We start from the raw sequence: 19,131 nt of genomic DNA on the forward strand, positions 1-19,131 counted from the left end.
CGCTGGGGAATCAGCGGCCCTCTAGGATGACGATTTAGGAGTGTCCATATTATTACGGCTAGTTGAAAAATTATTATCGAAGTTATCGTCGTGCTGGTGATCAGTACGAAATTGTCCGCCTGATTCAGTCTGTTGTACAAAATGTCAACTTCTGTAGTTCGAAATTTAAATGTTTTAAAATGAGTGACATTAAAGTGATACGACGACCCATATTTTTTCACCAGGGTCGATATGAACACTTCTTTTAGATACGATTTACGAACATATTGCAAATAACTTTTTACCACGTACTTTTATAAAAATGTTAATAAAAACATAGATAATATTAATAGATTTGGTATTTTGTGTTTAGGAGCGAAATCATAAGTGTGTGGTATTGGGATACAACAATTTTAAAAATTGTGCTGTCTAATCCCACCAAAAATGTGCGGTTTTAACATATAATTAAACGATTGTGGCTTTATTCTCTATTTTATTGCAAGTGTGTGGTTTTAGGAGTCAACAAATTATGCGAGTCGAATCGCTGAGAAGGTTAATGTCGTACGCCAACGCAGAACCTCATTTTTTAGTTTAAGAGCTTATATTTCTATTTAGTTCTTGTATTATATACTTAATTATACATGTACTCAATTAGTTTTATAATTGTATATCAATATAAATACTGTATTATGTGAACAATTGTCCAATTTCGACAAATTAAAAAAAAATTATAATAATAATGGTTAATACGTGCAATGAAAAGAATGATTTGAATCAATGAACGACTCTGAACTTTATTATACTGGTTCATTTTAAATCTTTAATTAATTATTACATAATATATAATAATATACTGCCGTTGCACAAAGAGCGCGATAATATTATGTTCGCTACGCCCGTATTACTACAAACTACTGTGCTTATTTAGGTGCATTATCGTAGGCACTCAAGATAGTCGCCGAGCATACTGAACATTGGTAAAAACTCGATGACAATTATTATTACATAAGTTATGAAACATCAATCAAATGCGAAAAATAACAAAATTAAAAAATTAAATAGGTTATAATAAATAATAATACAATAAATACATACTGGTACCGGTATTTTCCTCTAGAAATAAAATAATAAACATACTATTTAATAAATAATATTATTATTATCCTTCTACAAAATATATCATTACCAAGAAATTCATAATGATTTATTAATGTGAGTCAAGTGTTTATAAAAATGTATGTATTGATATAATTGTATTAAATGTATGTAACTGTGGCAAATAACAAAAATAATAAATAAGTAAATAATAGAAAGTTAATGGTTACAACTTATAAATATTAATCTCCACTGTTAATTATTAAGATATTCAGATATTCTATTGAGAGTTACAGTAATTGAAATTTTTTAATTATTTTAAGTCAACTACAGCATCCATCACTGTCTAAAATTATCATACCACAAGAATTCATACTTAAATAGGCCAAATAGTGTAACAACTAGGTAGGTACTTCACTTTGGAGTAACATAAAATATAATATTAAATTGCATTTAATTAAGTAAGTATTCCATTGCCTTATAAATATACTATTACAGTACCTATCTAAAAAACAAAAAGTTAGTTAACATTATCGTCAAAAAAAACTATATTTTAGTGCCTACAAAACAATTTCATCATTGAGTGTTACATTAATTGGCCTATTAGCCGACGTTTAATCAATTAGAAGGTAAACAATGATGAACATTGTATTATTTATATTTTATAAGTATTTTTGTTAATTAGTATAGTAAAATTATTCAAATACATTTTAGATACTCAAACACGTAATCTGTATATTTTTAAAAAAAGTACATGGACATAGAATTTTACATTTTAAATTGAAGATGTATAACTATTATACAATTACTATACTCAAATAGTGTAATAGCTAGTTATGAGTTATAAATATTCAAAGTTTAGATGAGCGGAAAAGTGGACAAACATTTCACGGGGTAACCCCGTACCAATCCACTCCATTCATCTAAACTATGAATATTTATAACTCATAAACTACTTGCCCTAAATTCTATTTTCATGTATCAAAATACTAAGAAAAATATTCTACCTTGGAATATAAAATTAAAACCCCATGTTGAACTACGAGTTTCGTAATTTTTGTAGCTGCATCGGCAGTTACAAATACTCATAAAACCATTGAAATTGAATGACTAATTCTAAAAAAGGCAGGAATCAGCATAATACGCTTTTCCACTTTACGGCTATAGTGTTGTGACTTAAAAACAACTTATAGTAGAATATAATATAATATGTTTACATACCCTTGGTAACTAGAAACAAAATACACGGTGGTAATTTATAAGAATAATAAATTATAATGTAATAAACTAATCTAAATTTGGTCTTAATTTGTATATTAATTTCATAGTTTATTAATACTTCAAATATTTATTGAATATCTTTTCTACTTTGTAACATACGACTATCATAATAACTACACAGCTCATCAACATAAAATATAATATTTTTAGGCCCCATAAACTACTCTCAAACTCATACCAAAAAATATGAAAAATTAAAACATGTTTCAGGAATATACAAGTTTAAACAAATTATTTTTAATAGGTTCATAGGTTAGGTTAGCAAAATTTATTTCCTTTGCACCTATCAAACTACACTTTAACCATACCAAACTTTATCGGAATCGCAATTTAAGACCAAATTAGAAAAATTTAATTATAGGTACGCCCACACTACTTGACCTATAAGTACTATACATATAGGAAAAGTAACGCTCTCCCATAATATTCTATGGTTTCCAACTGTTTGAAAAACAATTTTAAGAAAAGTAAAAATATTACAATTGTAAATTTATCAAGAAACTTCCAAACAAAATTAAATTATAAAAATAAATTAGATAAAAAACTCAAAAAATGATACATACGGGCATCTATAAAATAAATTATAAAATATTAAATATTAACTTTATTACTTGCGTATCTAAAAATAATAAATCGAAGTCTTAGGAAGAAACAAGTATTGCCATTATTGTTATTATTGACTTATTTTAAATTGAATTCATGATAATAAAGTGAAAAAAAAAAATAATAATATCACCGTATATAGGTACTAAAATACATTATAATATAATATGCACATTGCACATGGACGTATAAGTCACCAAGTATAAAAAAATTTCGTAGGCTTGCAACCAAAAAATACCAATTATAAAAATATAATTCTTGATTTATGGATTTTAATAATTGTAAATTATCTGTTATTATAGTGTCTATTTTGTCACTTAGATATTATAGAACTTATAGATTGTAAGTTGTAACATTATAAATTGACGATACTAAAAAGGTTTTATTTAAATCACTATTAAATAACAAACTTTATAACAGTGTCCATTAAACACCATTTGGTAGGTACCTAATTATAATTAAAGATAACTTTAAAAATTAAAGAGTATTATAGTTCTGTATAGAACGGCTCAGCGCAGTGAGAAAAGTTTCTTAATTAGGCATATTCAGAACAGTAGGTATTATTATATTATATCATTTTGTAATAAATATTATTAATTATGATAGTCGATACCCATGATAAAATTTAAGCCTAGGAGTCTAGTAGCGTATTTTCCAATATGAAATTAAGATTTAAATAAAATTTAGGTTAGTATGTTCTGATATGTATAATTTATTCTCTTAACAAGTCCATCGTAAAATTGCCAGATAAAGCGTGGATCATCCACTATCGTGGAGTTTTAATTTTCATGATTTTTACGAGTTTTTTAAATGTATGAACTTTAAATGCTTACAAAAAAAATTGTGACAATGGATTTTTATATTATAAAATTGAATTATAACAATATATTAAGAGCCTTATATTAAATTTTCAAGCATTTTTACCCAACGCATATAATTTTATTCATATTCATAGAAAAAAAAATTTAAAAAAATTTGAAACTGTAAATGTCCGTATACAGTTGAATACATGTCAAAATATTTTGAAAATTGTATAGTGTATAGAAAATTCTAATATAAAAAACTAGTGAAAATTATACGGTCATTTGTTTTAGAGTTTTTGTCGAAAACTGATTTTGCGTAAAAATTCCCATTTTTCCTTAATATTTTCTTTGTTTTTCCAGATGCTTTTGAAAATAACTGGGAATTTAAAATTCAGACCCCCCAATGCACCAAATAGATTGACATTCACGCCAAACAAGATACTGAAGTTGAAAATCAAAGCATTATTTCGACTACTTATCGTGTACACAGACACAAAAAAAAAACACACACCATTGTAAAATCAATACATCCATCGCTCTACTCAGAATCTAAATACAATGAAAATACGTACTTATAGTTGCTAAAAATAAAGAGAATCGATTAATTACACAATTATATAGGCAGATACATTAAATTCAGTAACTTAATTTTTTGCATCAAATGTTGAACAATATTATAATATTTCAGTATGTTGTAACGAACATTACTCGGTCACGCCGCTAAAAACTCGGACGAACCATAACGGTAATCGCACATCAAACATCAGTACGACATGGTATAGTAAATTTCCGGTAGAACGCACACCACAGAACTCGTGAGACAGCTCACGAGCAAATTCCTTATCAATTATAATATAATATTTCTTATCAAAATTAAAAACCTAATGATAAAATGGTATCCATGAAATTATAATAATAATGTAAATGTTTTTTTTCAAAAGAATTATCATAAAATATAAAGTTGTTATAAAAATATTGTTTCAAAATACTAATAATAATGTAGGTTTCAAAATAATTGTTATAAAGAAAATATAAAATTGATTTTGAAATAATAATAATAATGTTGCTAAATAATAGGTATTAATAATAATATTGGTAGCAGAGTGTAAAGAGCATATCAATATTATTTGTCATATTTTCCATATGCATGGTCAAACTGCGAATAAATATGGACATAGGGAGACACATCTTTTTCGTTCAAGTCATCTATTATTCGTTTTCTTACGTTTAATGTTGGTTTATTTAATTGTTGTTCTTCTGGTATTTTTAAACGAAGTTTTTTGGTTTAAAATAATCGCAACTGTTTTCGAACATTTTTATAGGCTGGTTTTTGACTACCATTTTCATTTAATGAATCAGGTTGTTCATACAGCAATTTGAAATTTGAGTCTATGGATAAATTAATTTTATGTAGCTGTTTACAATTTAATTTATCTGATTGTGACACAAACATGCTATGCAATTGCTGAATTTTGTTTGCAATGTTAACTGCATATAGACCAATAATTTGTTGCATATCAGACATTTTCATACAAATTTCCTCTGTATCCATTGGGTTACTATAATTTTTTTTAGTGTTTATATCATTGTATTCTGGCATATTAATTTTCAAAGCATGAATATGTTTACATATATTATTTTTTATCGTGTACTCATAACATGTATATGGGAATAGATGTACACAAACTTTACATGTGACACACATCAATTCACTTTCACATGATTCACGTTTCTTAACTAAATATGTTTCATATACTACAGTTCAAGTAATATCTGACGTTTAATTAATATAAAATTATGTATTTGAATTGCAGAACGATGACGACTGTTAATGGCATTAACATAATGACGTTTTACTTTTCCACCGTTGCACAACTTGACAAGAACCTCACAGTTTTTAGCAAATTCCAGAGAAGTATATCAAGACGTTGATAAGAAATAACGATATGATAATAGCTCATGTGCAGGTTATTTGATAAGAAATATTATATTATAATTGACAAGGAATTTGCTAATGTGTTGTCTCTAGACGCCCGTTATGACATTGATTCGTGGAGTTGTGTGCACTATTTAAAATATACAGGTTGCACAATGACCTATGATTAATAGGGTTCTGCAGTGACTTTAAAAATGACACTATAAAATAGTTGTCGAGAATAGAGCATTAGGGTTCCCTGTGTCGAAATAAGCAAAACGGCCACAATTAAAGATATTATATTCTTATCTATTACGAAACTTTAGATAATAAACGAAAATTTAGATAATAATAACAATTTTCCCTACATGTGGTGACACTGAAAAACAATTTTCTCCGCATGGAGTGTTGGGTGTTAGTTTTTTGAAGTATCAGTTCTTGAGTCAAAATATTTGTCTTAGTTGTGTAACCTGTATATCTTAAATCGTGGTCATGTGTAATGCTGTAATATACTAGCTACTTCTGTACCGTATACGTTAGCGAGGCGAGTAAATTCACATAAGAGACCGCGCCGGCCCGACAGAGTATAGTCTTCTAACACGGTGTTCATAGCTGGTACCTGGTTAATAGTCGTCACGGCTCTGGGCCACCTTCCCCAAGGCAAGCTAGAGTTTGACTACCATTCGGCCTCGACCAGCAGTGTGAGAATATAGGCTTAGACCTAGATCACAGATCTGAGGGATGGGTCAACAACACACGTACGTTTTAAAATAAATACCTGAATATTTCATTCCTGTTATTTCAGTATGTGTTGAGTCATTTATTTCATCTGAAATTTAATCATACTAGTATAATTTTAAACTAATATAACACATAATTATTCAATGTCACGTTTGTAACATAACTGTCCACTAATGCAGAAATACAGTGGCTGTTTGATTAATGGACAATAACAAACTATTATTTATTGTGTTTTTAAGTGGATACTGTAGCACGTCAGAAACTTCTTTCGTCAGTGAGATGGTTGTGTGAGTTTGAGTATTCATAAAATAACCATAATATATAACAATAGGGTGTTTCATTAAGAACGCCGGATTTACTCTCGTTATAATTTAATTTAAAAAAAAATATTTTGAACAAAAAAATTAAATCAACATGTAGTATAATATATTCTCCGATTTAAGTGTGGAATATCATATCTGGCATATGTCCACCTCGGCTTCGCTGGCAAGCTTTTGTTCGGATCACGAAATTTGATATTACTTACTGACACATCTCCGGGTCGAGTTCACCAATGACACGACGAAGTTCTTCTTTGAGTTCTTCAATTGTTAGTGGTTTGTTTTCGTATACATGAGTTTTGACGCAACCCCGAGGAAAAAATCCATTAGAGTTAGATCACACGATCTAGGAGGCCAGTTCTGATCACCGCATCGTGAAAGAAGTCGGCCCTCAAATTGTTTGTGCAATAACATTATTGTCACACGAGCAGTATGGGAAGTGGCGCCTGCTGAAACCATTTATCGGTTATGCCAAAATCATTTAATGCTGGCCACAAAAACTCTGATATCATATCTCGGTAACGTTTTCCGTTTACCGTCACTGTGTTTTTATATTCATCTTGAAAAAAATATGGGCCAATAATACCTCCACTCCAAAAGCCACACCATACAGTTACTCGTTCAGGATGTATTTGACGTTGTTCAATCTGCTGTGGGTTTTCTGTCCCCCAAAGTCTACAGTTTTGCTCGTTTACAAATCCACTCATATGAAAATAAGATTCATCACTAAAAATGATCTTGCTCGCAAAATCAGCATCATCAACTTGCATATTTTGAAACCACTCAACGAACTGTCTGCGTTTTCCGTGATCACCAGCTTTGAGCTCCTGAGTAAGTTGGAGTTTATATGGGTGTAAATACAAATCTTTTTTCATGATTCGGTATAACGAACTCAGTGGTATCGCCAACTGTTGTAATCGTCGACGAAGAGATTTCGTTGGACTGGTCAAAACACTGTCGAAAATAATTTCTTGATTTAAAGCTGATCTGCGACTGCATTGACGAGTTGGGGCTTTGAGATCTTGCACTGAGCCAGTTTGTTTGAACTTAACCATCAATCGACGAACTGTTGACTCATTAGGAGCGACATATCGACCCATAATCTGCCTAAGATGGCGCACTGTTTCGGCATAACTTTCAATATGGCAATAACAAATCTTAACAACTAAAACGCGTTCTTGTAAACTCAATCGCACCATGGTTACAAACAGTACGTTAGAAACAAATGAAATAAATTAATAAAACAAAATGTTATCGTTAAGATCTTTACCGCGTTTTATTGCAGAGGGTTTATGAATAACAATGCTAAAAGAAACAGGCAAGCCAATACAAAAAACAAAAAATATTGGGAAAATTAAATCCGGTGTTCATAATGAAATATCCTGTATTATACAGCTCAACAGCTGATATAACTTTTCATCGTACAACGAATTTATTATTGACGTTTTCTATTTAAGAAAACGTGTTCTTGAGCTAGATACAATATATGCAAAACTGTAAGTGATGTATTATACATATGTATATAAATACGTTATATACTCATTATAGCTATAAAAAGTAATATGCACAAGTCAAAATATTTGTTAGCTGGAGATATTTCACCGTTTTGTAACTAATTTAATAATACAAAAATAATTAAATAAACACAAATTACATGAATTACAGTTATAAGGTAAATTTTAGGTGAGCGAGATTAGTTTTCCAGAAGAAAAGCACACAAAGTATTATATTAAAAATTAAAACAACTGAGATGCAAGGTTGGGCAAGTTGATGATTTTTTTTTTAACTAGTTAAATGATTTTAAAATAATGTAGTTAAGTTAGGTTAAAAGTAACCTTTGAAAAAAAATGTAACTTAACTTAGCTTAAAGTTGAATTTTTCTAATTTGCATAAATAAAAAAATCCTGACATGTAATATGGTTTATTAGATAGTTTTTCTTTACTCTCAAAACAATAACTGGGAAAGTTTAAAATAATACATCAAAGTTAAAACCACATAAAAAAATCGCATTATTCTTAGAACGAAAATTAACTTAATTAGGTACTTTTGATTAAAATAAACTTGAAGTTAACATGTTAATCTTAAAAAAAAGTAACTTATTAAGTTAAAAGTTAATTTGAAAAAATTAATGAGTGAACTAACTTAACGTTTTAACTTAATTTTAACTAAAACTCGTTAATGCCCAGCCTTGCTGAGATGTATAAATCCATTTTTTTTGTGGAATCTGACCCGGGTAGAAATAAAATAGTAAACATGATACAAAAATGAATTATTGGAATAATTGTTTGGACAAGGGGGTCCTAGTAGCGCCACAGATTAAATGAAAACAGATTGTGCACTTCCTATGCTGCAATTCAAAAAAATGAATACGGTGCTCCGATTAGTCTCCGCCCAAATCAGTGTGACCAAAATCACCAACAATAAGATATTATATATTTTTTAGTAAATTTGATATTCCTAGCGCTAATTTTTTGATAGTTTTCCGCTATAAGTTTGTGGCGGTGCGGTCGCCTGACAAATGAGGAGCGCTGGATTATATGACTAACATCAAATATTTTCGATTCGTTGACATGATCACACTGATTTTGACGGAGATTTTGGTGGATATTATATAGCTAGTTTTTGTTTACATTTAAGTATGAACTACTACCACGATTAAAGATAATATACAGGTTGCACATCGACTACTGATAAGGTGAAATACGAAATGACTACCAATAATTAACCAGTGCGCTCCAAGCGGCAGTATTAAATTAACCGATTATAGATATATAGGTGTAAAATTAGTTCTAAATGTCGACACATATGGTTGAGTGTTGACATCAAGCACTAGTAGTTAATTATTAACAGCTGTTTTAAATAGTCACTTTGTAAATCAATCTGAAAGCCGTTTATTATAGTGCTATGTGCAACCTGTATATCTTTAATCGTGACTACTGCATAGTACATATGACTGGACAATGTATAAAATAAGGTGACTACAGAGTTGTACGATGATCATACGTTCACTACGTAACTGCTCTCTAGTGGCATTATTTTATACTGTGCTGTTATAAATTATTTTATGTGATAAGTCGTACTGTCGTAGTGACTTATTGTCATCTATACTATTTATAAAATGGTAAAGGTTTTCTTGGACGGCGCTAACCGAGAAAACTACTGAACCAATTTAGCTGAAATTTTTTTACTGTTATACTTGACAGTCTGCTGGAGGTCATAGTAACACTTTTGTTTAGAAAAATCCACCAGAAAAGTAGGAAATATGGATGTCAAAAATACAACAGTGGCCCAATCTGTCTAGAAAAAAATAAACTAAATAATAAAAAATGAAAAATAAAGTTTATTGTTGCAGATTGAAATAATAATAGTGTATTATAATATATTGGTTACTATTGGTTAATCGAGCATGTTTGTTGATTTGAGTTATTATTTTTCGTGAATTACATGTACGCCCATTACGACGATATTTTTCCCGCAGAGTTGTTGAAAATTGTAAATGAAACTTTAGAAAATGAAAATGGTTATATTTCTGTCAATCACACAATTGGATGGGTGGTCAATAACGTGGAAGAGTTGATTTCTACAGTTTATCCTGACATTTTTAATCTGTCCAATAAATCTTATCAGTGGATATGTGAAAGAGCTATTATCTCTCCGAGAAATGTAACGGCAGGAGAAATCAATGATATCCTTCTAAAATTCGATGGACACTCACGTGAATATCTATCTATTGATACAGTTACATCGACAGATGATGCCATTCATTATCCACAAGAATTACTCGATTATCTTTCTCCTTCGGGATTTCCTCCTCATAAGCTAAAATTAAAAATTGGTGCTCCAATTACATTATTACGTAATATTCAACCACCGAACTTATGTTAAGGTTCAAGATTACAAATAAAATCGTTGTGAAATAATATTATAGAAGTAGTAATTCTTACAAGGCCAGCAAAAGGAGAAATTGCATTTATTCCAAGAATCCCCATGATTCCCTCAGACTTGCCGTTTTCTTTCAAACGGCTTCAATTCCCGGTTAAATTTTCTTTTGCCATTACGATAAACAAAGCGCAAGGTCAAACATTCAAGTACATTGGCGTAGATCTTCGTACAGAGTGCTTTTCACATGGACAATTATACGTGGCATTTTCTCGAACTGGGGACCCGAATCATCTTATGATTATAATTTCAACAGGAGATAAAACAAAAAACGTCATATACTCAGAAGTCTTATAAAATTATTATATTAATAAATTATTTCTTTTTTATCTGTATTTATTTTTAATAAAAATATATTTATCATTTATAAAGCTAGAAAAATGAATGTAATTATTTATACACTGGGTGATTCTTTTATAATTGAACACTCATTATTTCAAAAAGTCTAAATTTTTTTGAAAATATTTTTTTACATCTTTTCAAGTCGTTTATAAAACAACGTTTTTCTTAAAAAATTATATTTTTAAATATTTTTTATCCTTATAATTTTTTAAGTTTTTTACTTTTTTGAATGACAACATTGGGTTTCAATATTATATTCCAAAGTAGAATATTTTTCTTTGTATTTTGATACATGAAAATCGAATTTCGGGTGAGTAGTTACTAGTTAATGAGTTATAAATATTCAGAGTTTTGATGAGCGGAGTGGAGTGGTACGGGGTTACCCCACGAAATGTTTGTCCACTTCTCCACTCATCTAAACTTTGAATATTTATAACTCATTAACTACTCACCCGAAATTCGATTTTTATGTATCAAAATATTTTCAAAAAAATTAAGACTGAAATAATTAGTGTTCAATGATAAAAGAATCACCTGGTATTGTATTTATCTGTATTTATTAAAGGAGTTCGCTTACAAACCCACGTACAGTAGAATTATATATATAAAGATGTAAGTATGTGTCTATAAATTTGAGTCGTATATATTTGGTACATTTAACGGGTAACGAAGTACACGGGATCAGCTAGTCAGTAATAAATGGACAAGGATCAAAAACTAATAAATTAAAATCAATGTCAAACTTTTTATTATTTTATACTCACCAAGCCCGGATTAAGGATCGATTGGGCCCCGGTTCACTTCAAACTTCAAAATAATTGTATCACTACATATTCACGACTTTATATTATTGTATAATTTTTTACTATACAAAAAATATACAGAGTGTATCATATGTCATTGTACACGGGTTTTTTTTAACAATTATGAATAGATGATATGGAATTTCGTTAAAACAAAAAAGACGTGTTTCTTTCTTTATAACAGGCAATTTTTTTACAATATTTTCAACATTTTCAAGCGTGCAGTTGTACCAATAATTAAATCAACTTTATTTTTTCAAATGGTAACAGTCAAATGATCAATTTTGGTTCGCCAGATTATTAACAACGGCCATTTAAAATTCATTTAATATGCATTTATACTTTTAACTGAAATACCTAATTTACAAGAGCTAAATATTATTTTCTGATAACTACCATTTTGTATACTTATATAATCAAATCAGTAATCTAAAATGATCAAAAAAAAAAAACATGAACAAATTTGTTGGCAAACATAGTTCATTATTTATAGCAATATTTTCGCGATATAAAATGGATAGCAATTTTATTTTATAATTATTAATAACTATTTACCTACTATACCTACCTACTTAAATAATTTTTCTTTTTTTTGAAAACTGTATTGAACGCGTTAAAAAATATATATTTTGGGGATAAAGATGGGCCCCCAAAATCAATGGGCCCCGCGACCGTGCCCCTCCCCCCCCCCATAATCCGGGTTTGGTATTATCTACAAATAATTAAATGCGCATTACAACTGTCGTCGCCGCAACATAATATTAATTGTAGATTTTAATTAACATTATCACTGGTCACGGAGGACAGCTGGTCACGCACACACACACATATCATTATCACCATTTCTGTATTGTTTTATTTTCGTTATAATTATTATGAATATGTATTGTGAGTTACATAAGATATTAGATAAAAACCAGCTATATCGCACACCGCCGCATCGGCTGCCAAATATTATTTAACACGGCCGCCGTACCATTTTTTAATTTCACTTTAATTATTGTACACACATCCACATATATACACACATAACACACAAATAATACACATAAATACACTACACGCATTACGTAGCTCGATAGTATTTGCCCGGTAATCCCGACCACTGCTGTTCGAGCTATTACACCACTACACATCCAGCTAGTCCTCACATATTTAAGATCTGTCCTAGGTTTTAGTGGTGAACAATTAGATGTCCGAGGTGCGCATGTTATTATTATATGCTACCGGCCCGCACAACAACGTTGCAACGAATCTAGAAAGTTTTTTATTTTGCATGATTTTTGACTCGCTTTTGGTTGTATATACGTGAATGTTTAGTCATTCTCATTGTAACATAATAAGTAATTTTAAATAATACAATTTCATTTTTGTGATTAGCACATGAAAATGCAAGTAAATGTTAGTTGTTTTCCAAGAAAAAATCAATGTTTATGACATAAGTACGATTATACGAAACATTAAGGTTATAACTAGGGCGCGGATTTTTATGTAATAAAAAAGTCAAAATATGTAAATATTTATGTTGTTATTTTTGCCAAAATATGTATTAAAAATAATGAAATATTTAACAACAAAAATGTGTTTTTTTAATTAATTTTTAATCATCTAAAAAAAAGTAATAAAGATATAGAATTCTGTTACATAACATATTTTTTTTTGATGAATCATCATCTACCTACTATATAGAAAAATATCTAGATATTATTTTTTGTCATTCAATTTTATAATATGGGTCAATAATCAAAACTCCCTTAAATATTATAAATAACAGAGTATAACGGATTCTGCTTCTCGTAAAACGTAGGTAAACGGTTTTATAATAATAAACACCATGTTATGTAACATCAGATGTGGTATTTATTCTACTTGAACAATAGTTTACCAATCATTTGATTTGATTTGATCAACCAATGATTTTTGACTGTAAAAAAAATGTTCACATTTTTCATATAAAATCGATAATCTTCTCTAATAACGAACGATTGGGAATAAATATTTTGACTATGCAATTTCGATCATTGTTCACCGGGCAATGATATAAAATCTGAGCGATTTAAATTAAATTTCAAAAGGGGTCTATATAGAAATATTGTATTCAATATGACGTATATATAAACTAATATAAACTAATATAAACCTATAGGTACTACGGGTTATTCGTATATTTTGAATTAAATAATAAAAAACAAAATCGTTTTGTTGAAAATCTTTTTTTCTATGCCACGTAATATAATATCGAATACGCGTAGTATGTTTAAATTGCATATTATATTGCCTGCGGCGTATATCATTTGAACACTAATTATTATTTACTCAGGTGGCGTATTAGTTTCTTTTCAGTTGTTGTTTTTTTACTGTGCGTTAAAAAGATTGAACGTGTTAAAAAATATTTCCCATAGGTTTTATATTATCAATTATTCAAATCTACTTAGTACCCTTTACTCAAATCGACATATCATAACTTTATTAAACTTTAGGTAGGTACGCTACAAATGATAATCAAAAAATGTGTATAACATTAATAACAGTTTCCGAATAAACATATTCTAATATACACCATTGTTTCAATGTGAGAACCATACCTGAAACTACTCGAAATTATATTACTATAATTCAACAGACATATGCGCAATATAAAAAGGGAATTATTATTTTCTATATGCAATGATTTTTTAACTAATATAAGCCTATATTTATAGGCGTTTAAAATAGGTATCTGATTTTTTTAGTCTTAGTTATAAAAATAAAATACTCTCAAAATCCTTGAAAATTAAATTCAAAATATCACGTGAGGTTTTCTTATAACAATTAATAAAATATTGATAAAACATAAAATGCCCATTTTTTATCATATGTTTTTTAACAGTCATTATATCATGTATGATGTACAATTTATAATACACTAGCTGGTTACGCGCTCTTCGTCGATTGTAAAAATATACAACTAATAAAAAAAATGTCAGACAACGTTATTCTTATTTTGTTGTTATTCAAAAACTAATATCCGCAGATGCTTGCATTTTACACCATAATACGTTGATTTTATAATTTCCTATACTTGGAAATATCCTTTTATTTTAATTTCTTGTATAAAATACTACTATTTAATAAGCATCTTATATGAGAAATCTCCCATTATATTTTGAAACCTAAGGTTTATGAATAAAATTTTAATTTCGTTAAGATGTCGAAAAATGCTATTATAATTTAAAAAAATGTGACAATGTCTATATTTTTCAAATGAGGTATGTGCAACTCTTCACGAGCCTTTAATATATAGATAGAAGTAACACTGATCCACTTCATTTCATTTATCTAAACTTTAAAAACTTTCAACTATACTAGCTCAAATTACAACTTTTATATAAGAAATAAACAAAAAATATTTTGTTTCGAACAATACAATCTTCATTAGGTATATGTTGTTTATTCAGTAACAACTCATAATATACTATGCAATAATAATTTACCATGCATCGTAAACACCTACATTATTGTTGTTTTTTTCAGGGCTTGAAACCGTTTTCAAAACCGATTTCAGAAACCGCTATAAACCGTTTTAAAACCGAAACCGAAACCGTAATCAAAAACGAAATCGAAAAAATTCGATACCGGTATTAAAGTCGAAACCGAAACCGGAAAAAATTGGATACCGGTATTATAATTTAAAACCAAAACCGAAAAAAATTGGATACCGGTATTGAATTCAAAATCGAAACCGTAAAAAATTGGAAATCGGTATTAAATTCAAAACCAATATCTGAAAAAATTGGAAACCGTTATTTTTTTTTATTAATTGACGTGTTTTTAAATACGTAAATTTCATTAATACGCATAATTAATGCTCATAATAAAATTTAGATCATAATTAAAATATTGATAACCATTTCATTATTCACAAAATTATTAGTCGCTATATTAATAGTAATGATATAAATTATAGTTACTAACAAATACTATATATGACAATACGGGACAAACAATGATAATGTTGTGTCGTCTATACAATTAATTGTATAGACGACAAAGCCCCCTGAAAATACTTTAGAAACCAGTATACAAAACCGAAACCCAAACCGAAATTTCTTAATACCGGTATTGCTAAGTTGAAACCGAAATCGTAAAATTTCAAAACCGGTATACAAAATCGAAACCGAAACCGAAATTTCCTAATACCGGTGTTAAAAAATTGAAACCAAAATCGAAAAAATTAAAAACCGGTATACAAAATTGAAGCCGAAACCGAAATTATTTCAATCGGTTTCAAGCCCTGGTTTTTTTATCACTTGAGTAAATAATTAGTATGCAAAAGTAAACACGGCGTAAATGCAATGTTTGCATTAGAGCAGATTTCTTAAAATTTTCCACTTTGTTCGATCGACTTTAAAATACCTAAGTACTACTATAACATTTCAAATGAGTTATAATAAGTAATTTTAAATAATAAAATTTCATTTTTGTGATTAGCACATGAAAATGCAAGTAAATGTTAGTTGTTTTCCAAGAAAAAAATCAATGTTTATGACATAAGTACGATTATACGAAACATTAAGGTTATAACCATTCCAATTGTTAATAGTATTTGTCCGCGATTTACGGATAGATTCATCCTTAGAAAATGAAAATAAAGTGGTATTTTCATTATAAGGTACTTTTATTTAATCTACTGTCACATATCAATACTGAACATAAGCGATGCTTATTAAATAATGTGAAGTATAATAATATGAATAAGATATAACAGACTTATTTTAGAAACATGTAGAAACAAAATTGAAATAATATTATTTAGGTAAATCGATTTATTTATATTTTTTTCAGATATCATAAGTCTATAATATAATATAATTATTATGTTCATAAAAGTTAAATAGGTACGGAAATATGTAGTAAATGTAGTACGTCACTAAGTAGCATCACAGTCGCCGTAAAATTTTGTGACTGGTGCCCCACACCCCCTTTTACTGGATTGTCCAGTCCTATGTAGTAGTCATATTTAAGTGCACAATCTGTTTTTATTTAACCTGTGGTAGCCCAATACAGCATACATTTTACTATGCATGCAATGTTATCGTTTCAGAAAGCTACTAGAAAAAAAAACTAAATATATTTCTAAGAACAAAAACATTAATAAATTAATATTTATCCATGTTATGAACAGATATCTAAATATGAAATAAAGTTAAAATATTTTTAATTTGTTTTAAGATCAAATTTAATGTCAATGCTTATAAATTATAATTTTTTCTAATGTACTTAAGAAAAACAGAATGTAATAAAATACAATTATTATTAATTGCAATTAACTTACTTGTAAATCCACAGGAAATTAAAATCGCTATTGGATATCAAAATAATTCAAATTAAATTAAATAAATATAAGCTTGAGTAGGTTAGTGCCATAAAAAATTGATATAATGCTTCACTAATCTCAAATGAATAAAGATCCAATCATGGGCCACTGAAACTTACTCAACCTTACACACGAAATTCTAAAGATACTTTCTTAATAGCTATAATTATTTATAAATACAAGTCAAAATTCAAAATAAAATCAACATTAATTAAAAATAGATTCGGAATGTATTGTTTTTGTGAAATTGACAATTAATGGTCATTAATTTTAACTAAAATGTAAAAATATACAATATATATTAACATTAGTTTTTTTTTAAGTACTTAATCAAGTTTTCTTCGGGTTTATCCGAACTAGGACCAAGTTGTCTCACAACAATTTCTGTTACCATACATTACATATTATTTAATTCCAGAGTCTTCTACTTTGATCCACCTCCTAATACAGGGGTTCAAATACGTCTCACGAGAAAAAATTGAGGGCACGTGAAAATTTAAAATATTTATATTATATACCTACATATTATTTTTATTTTTAAAAAAATTACATCAGAATTTTAGTACTTTTTCAGTATCATTGACGTGTTTTAGAATAATTTATTAGATTAGTAGAATTGTTAAAACGTAGTTAACATACTGATCGCAATATTTAATAGTATATATTATATTAATATATAATATTTTTCATAATTTTATGGCACGCTTGAAAAAAAAGATGATGATAATATATTAAATATTATGAATAACTCGTACTCAGGCATAAAGTTGCGTTTATTTTAACATTTAACGTGAATAGGTTAGGTTAGCCACTAACAAAAAAAACCATATTATGTTACACTAATTATTGTAACATAATAAATGATAATTAATGCAAACATAATAATTTTTTACATTTTATGATCAGTAATTAATACATATAAAATCATCTTAACAGTTTTATTTACGCATACAATCATCCCAGGTTGAAAAAGGTACCTAACGCCGATAAGGTACCATTGCGTTCACAATTCTACCCGATTTAAAAAGTGTGCATTTTTCAGCATGAGTATACAATTCTTTTTATCATAACTTTTATAAATTATTGTTTATTTGATATTAATTAACAAAAAATATATTACCTTCGCAATCATCTAAAAATAAAAAAAATTGATTATTTGATAGTTGTAAATCAATAAATTAATCCTTACTTCGTAATGAATTTACATCCAGTGTAGCAGATACAGGCATAACCCAAACTGCTATTACTATACATGTAAGCGTTAATAAATACAGCTTAAAGAAAACCATTTTGAATCGGTATAAGGTATTAGAAATTAATGAAAAAATAATAAGAACGCTGAACAGTAAATGGAATAAAATATTATTTCTCGATTTCTTTTATAAGTGACCTGTTTCCATAACATACTGCCTCAGCACAAAATAAACAATGGTAACAATACGCTGTTGATATAAAAACAGCTAATATAACATAAGAGTGTAACAAAAAACCTACATATGTCGGTGAACGCCATATGCCATTTTTATACAATTGTTTAAAGCTTTATTGAATAATGCGTAGTTATTGATTAAGAAAATTATTTAAAATGTTAGAATTCAATATACATAATTATATAAAATAATACATAGGTACCAACCTATTCAATAATACTTAAATTAAAATGAAATTAGTGTTTAAGACCAGTGGCGTACATACGGGGGGAGATCAAATCCCCCCCAGGACCAAAAAAAAATTGTGATATTATTGATGAATTTCTTATTATTAATCATCCGTGTATACACAAACATACGTTATAATAATTTGACTATTGAGTATAACACTATACTTTACTAATAACGAAAAAAGATTTCATAACGAAATTATGGGTGCCGTATATCAATCAAAATAGACATTTTGATCGTACACAGTCAGTTAGTTGCGTGCGGACATTAATACATCTTAATACGAACAAAA

General features: G+C 28.5%; 1 protein-coding gene across 1 annotated transcript in view; it reads right to left on the reverse strand.

The window, feature by feature from the left end:
- The window catches only part of LOC100302403 (uncharacterized), a gene marked incomplete in the record, with an annotated part of 78,585 nt that extends 60,060 nt beyond the window's left edge, over window positions 1–18,525 (reverse strand). The window contains 8 exon segments of the mRNA NM_001163037.1: window positions 1,075–1,092; window positions 2,296–2,304; window positions 2,919–2,924; window positions 4,334–4,342; window positions 6,455–6,505; window positions 17,137–17,163; window positions 18,299–18,310; window positions 18,368–18,525. Of these exon segments, the coding sequence (NP_001156509.1) occupies window positions 1,075–1,092; window positions 2,296–2,304; window positions 2,919–2,924; window positions 4,334–4,342; window positions 6,455–6,505; window positions 17,137–17,163; window positions 18,299–18,310; window positions 18,368–18,467 (232 nt within the window).
- Between the last annotated feature and the right edge of the window lie 606 nt (window positions 18,526–19,131).

This window comes from Acyrthosiphon pisum, chromosome X (genome assembly GCF_005508785.2).
Source record: "Acyrthosiphon pisum isolate AL4f chromosome X, pea_aphid_22Mar2018_4r6ur, whole genome shotgun sequence".
NCBI classification, from domain to species: domain Eukaryota; kingdom Metazoa; phylum Arthropoda; class Insecta; order Hemiptera; family Aphididae; genus Acyrthosiphon; species Acyrthosiphon pisum.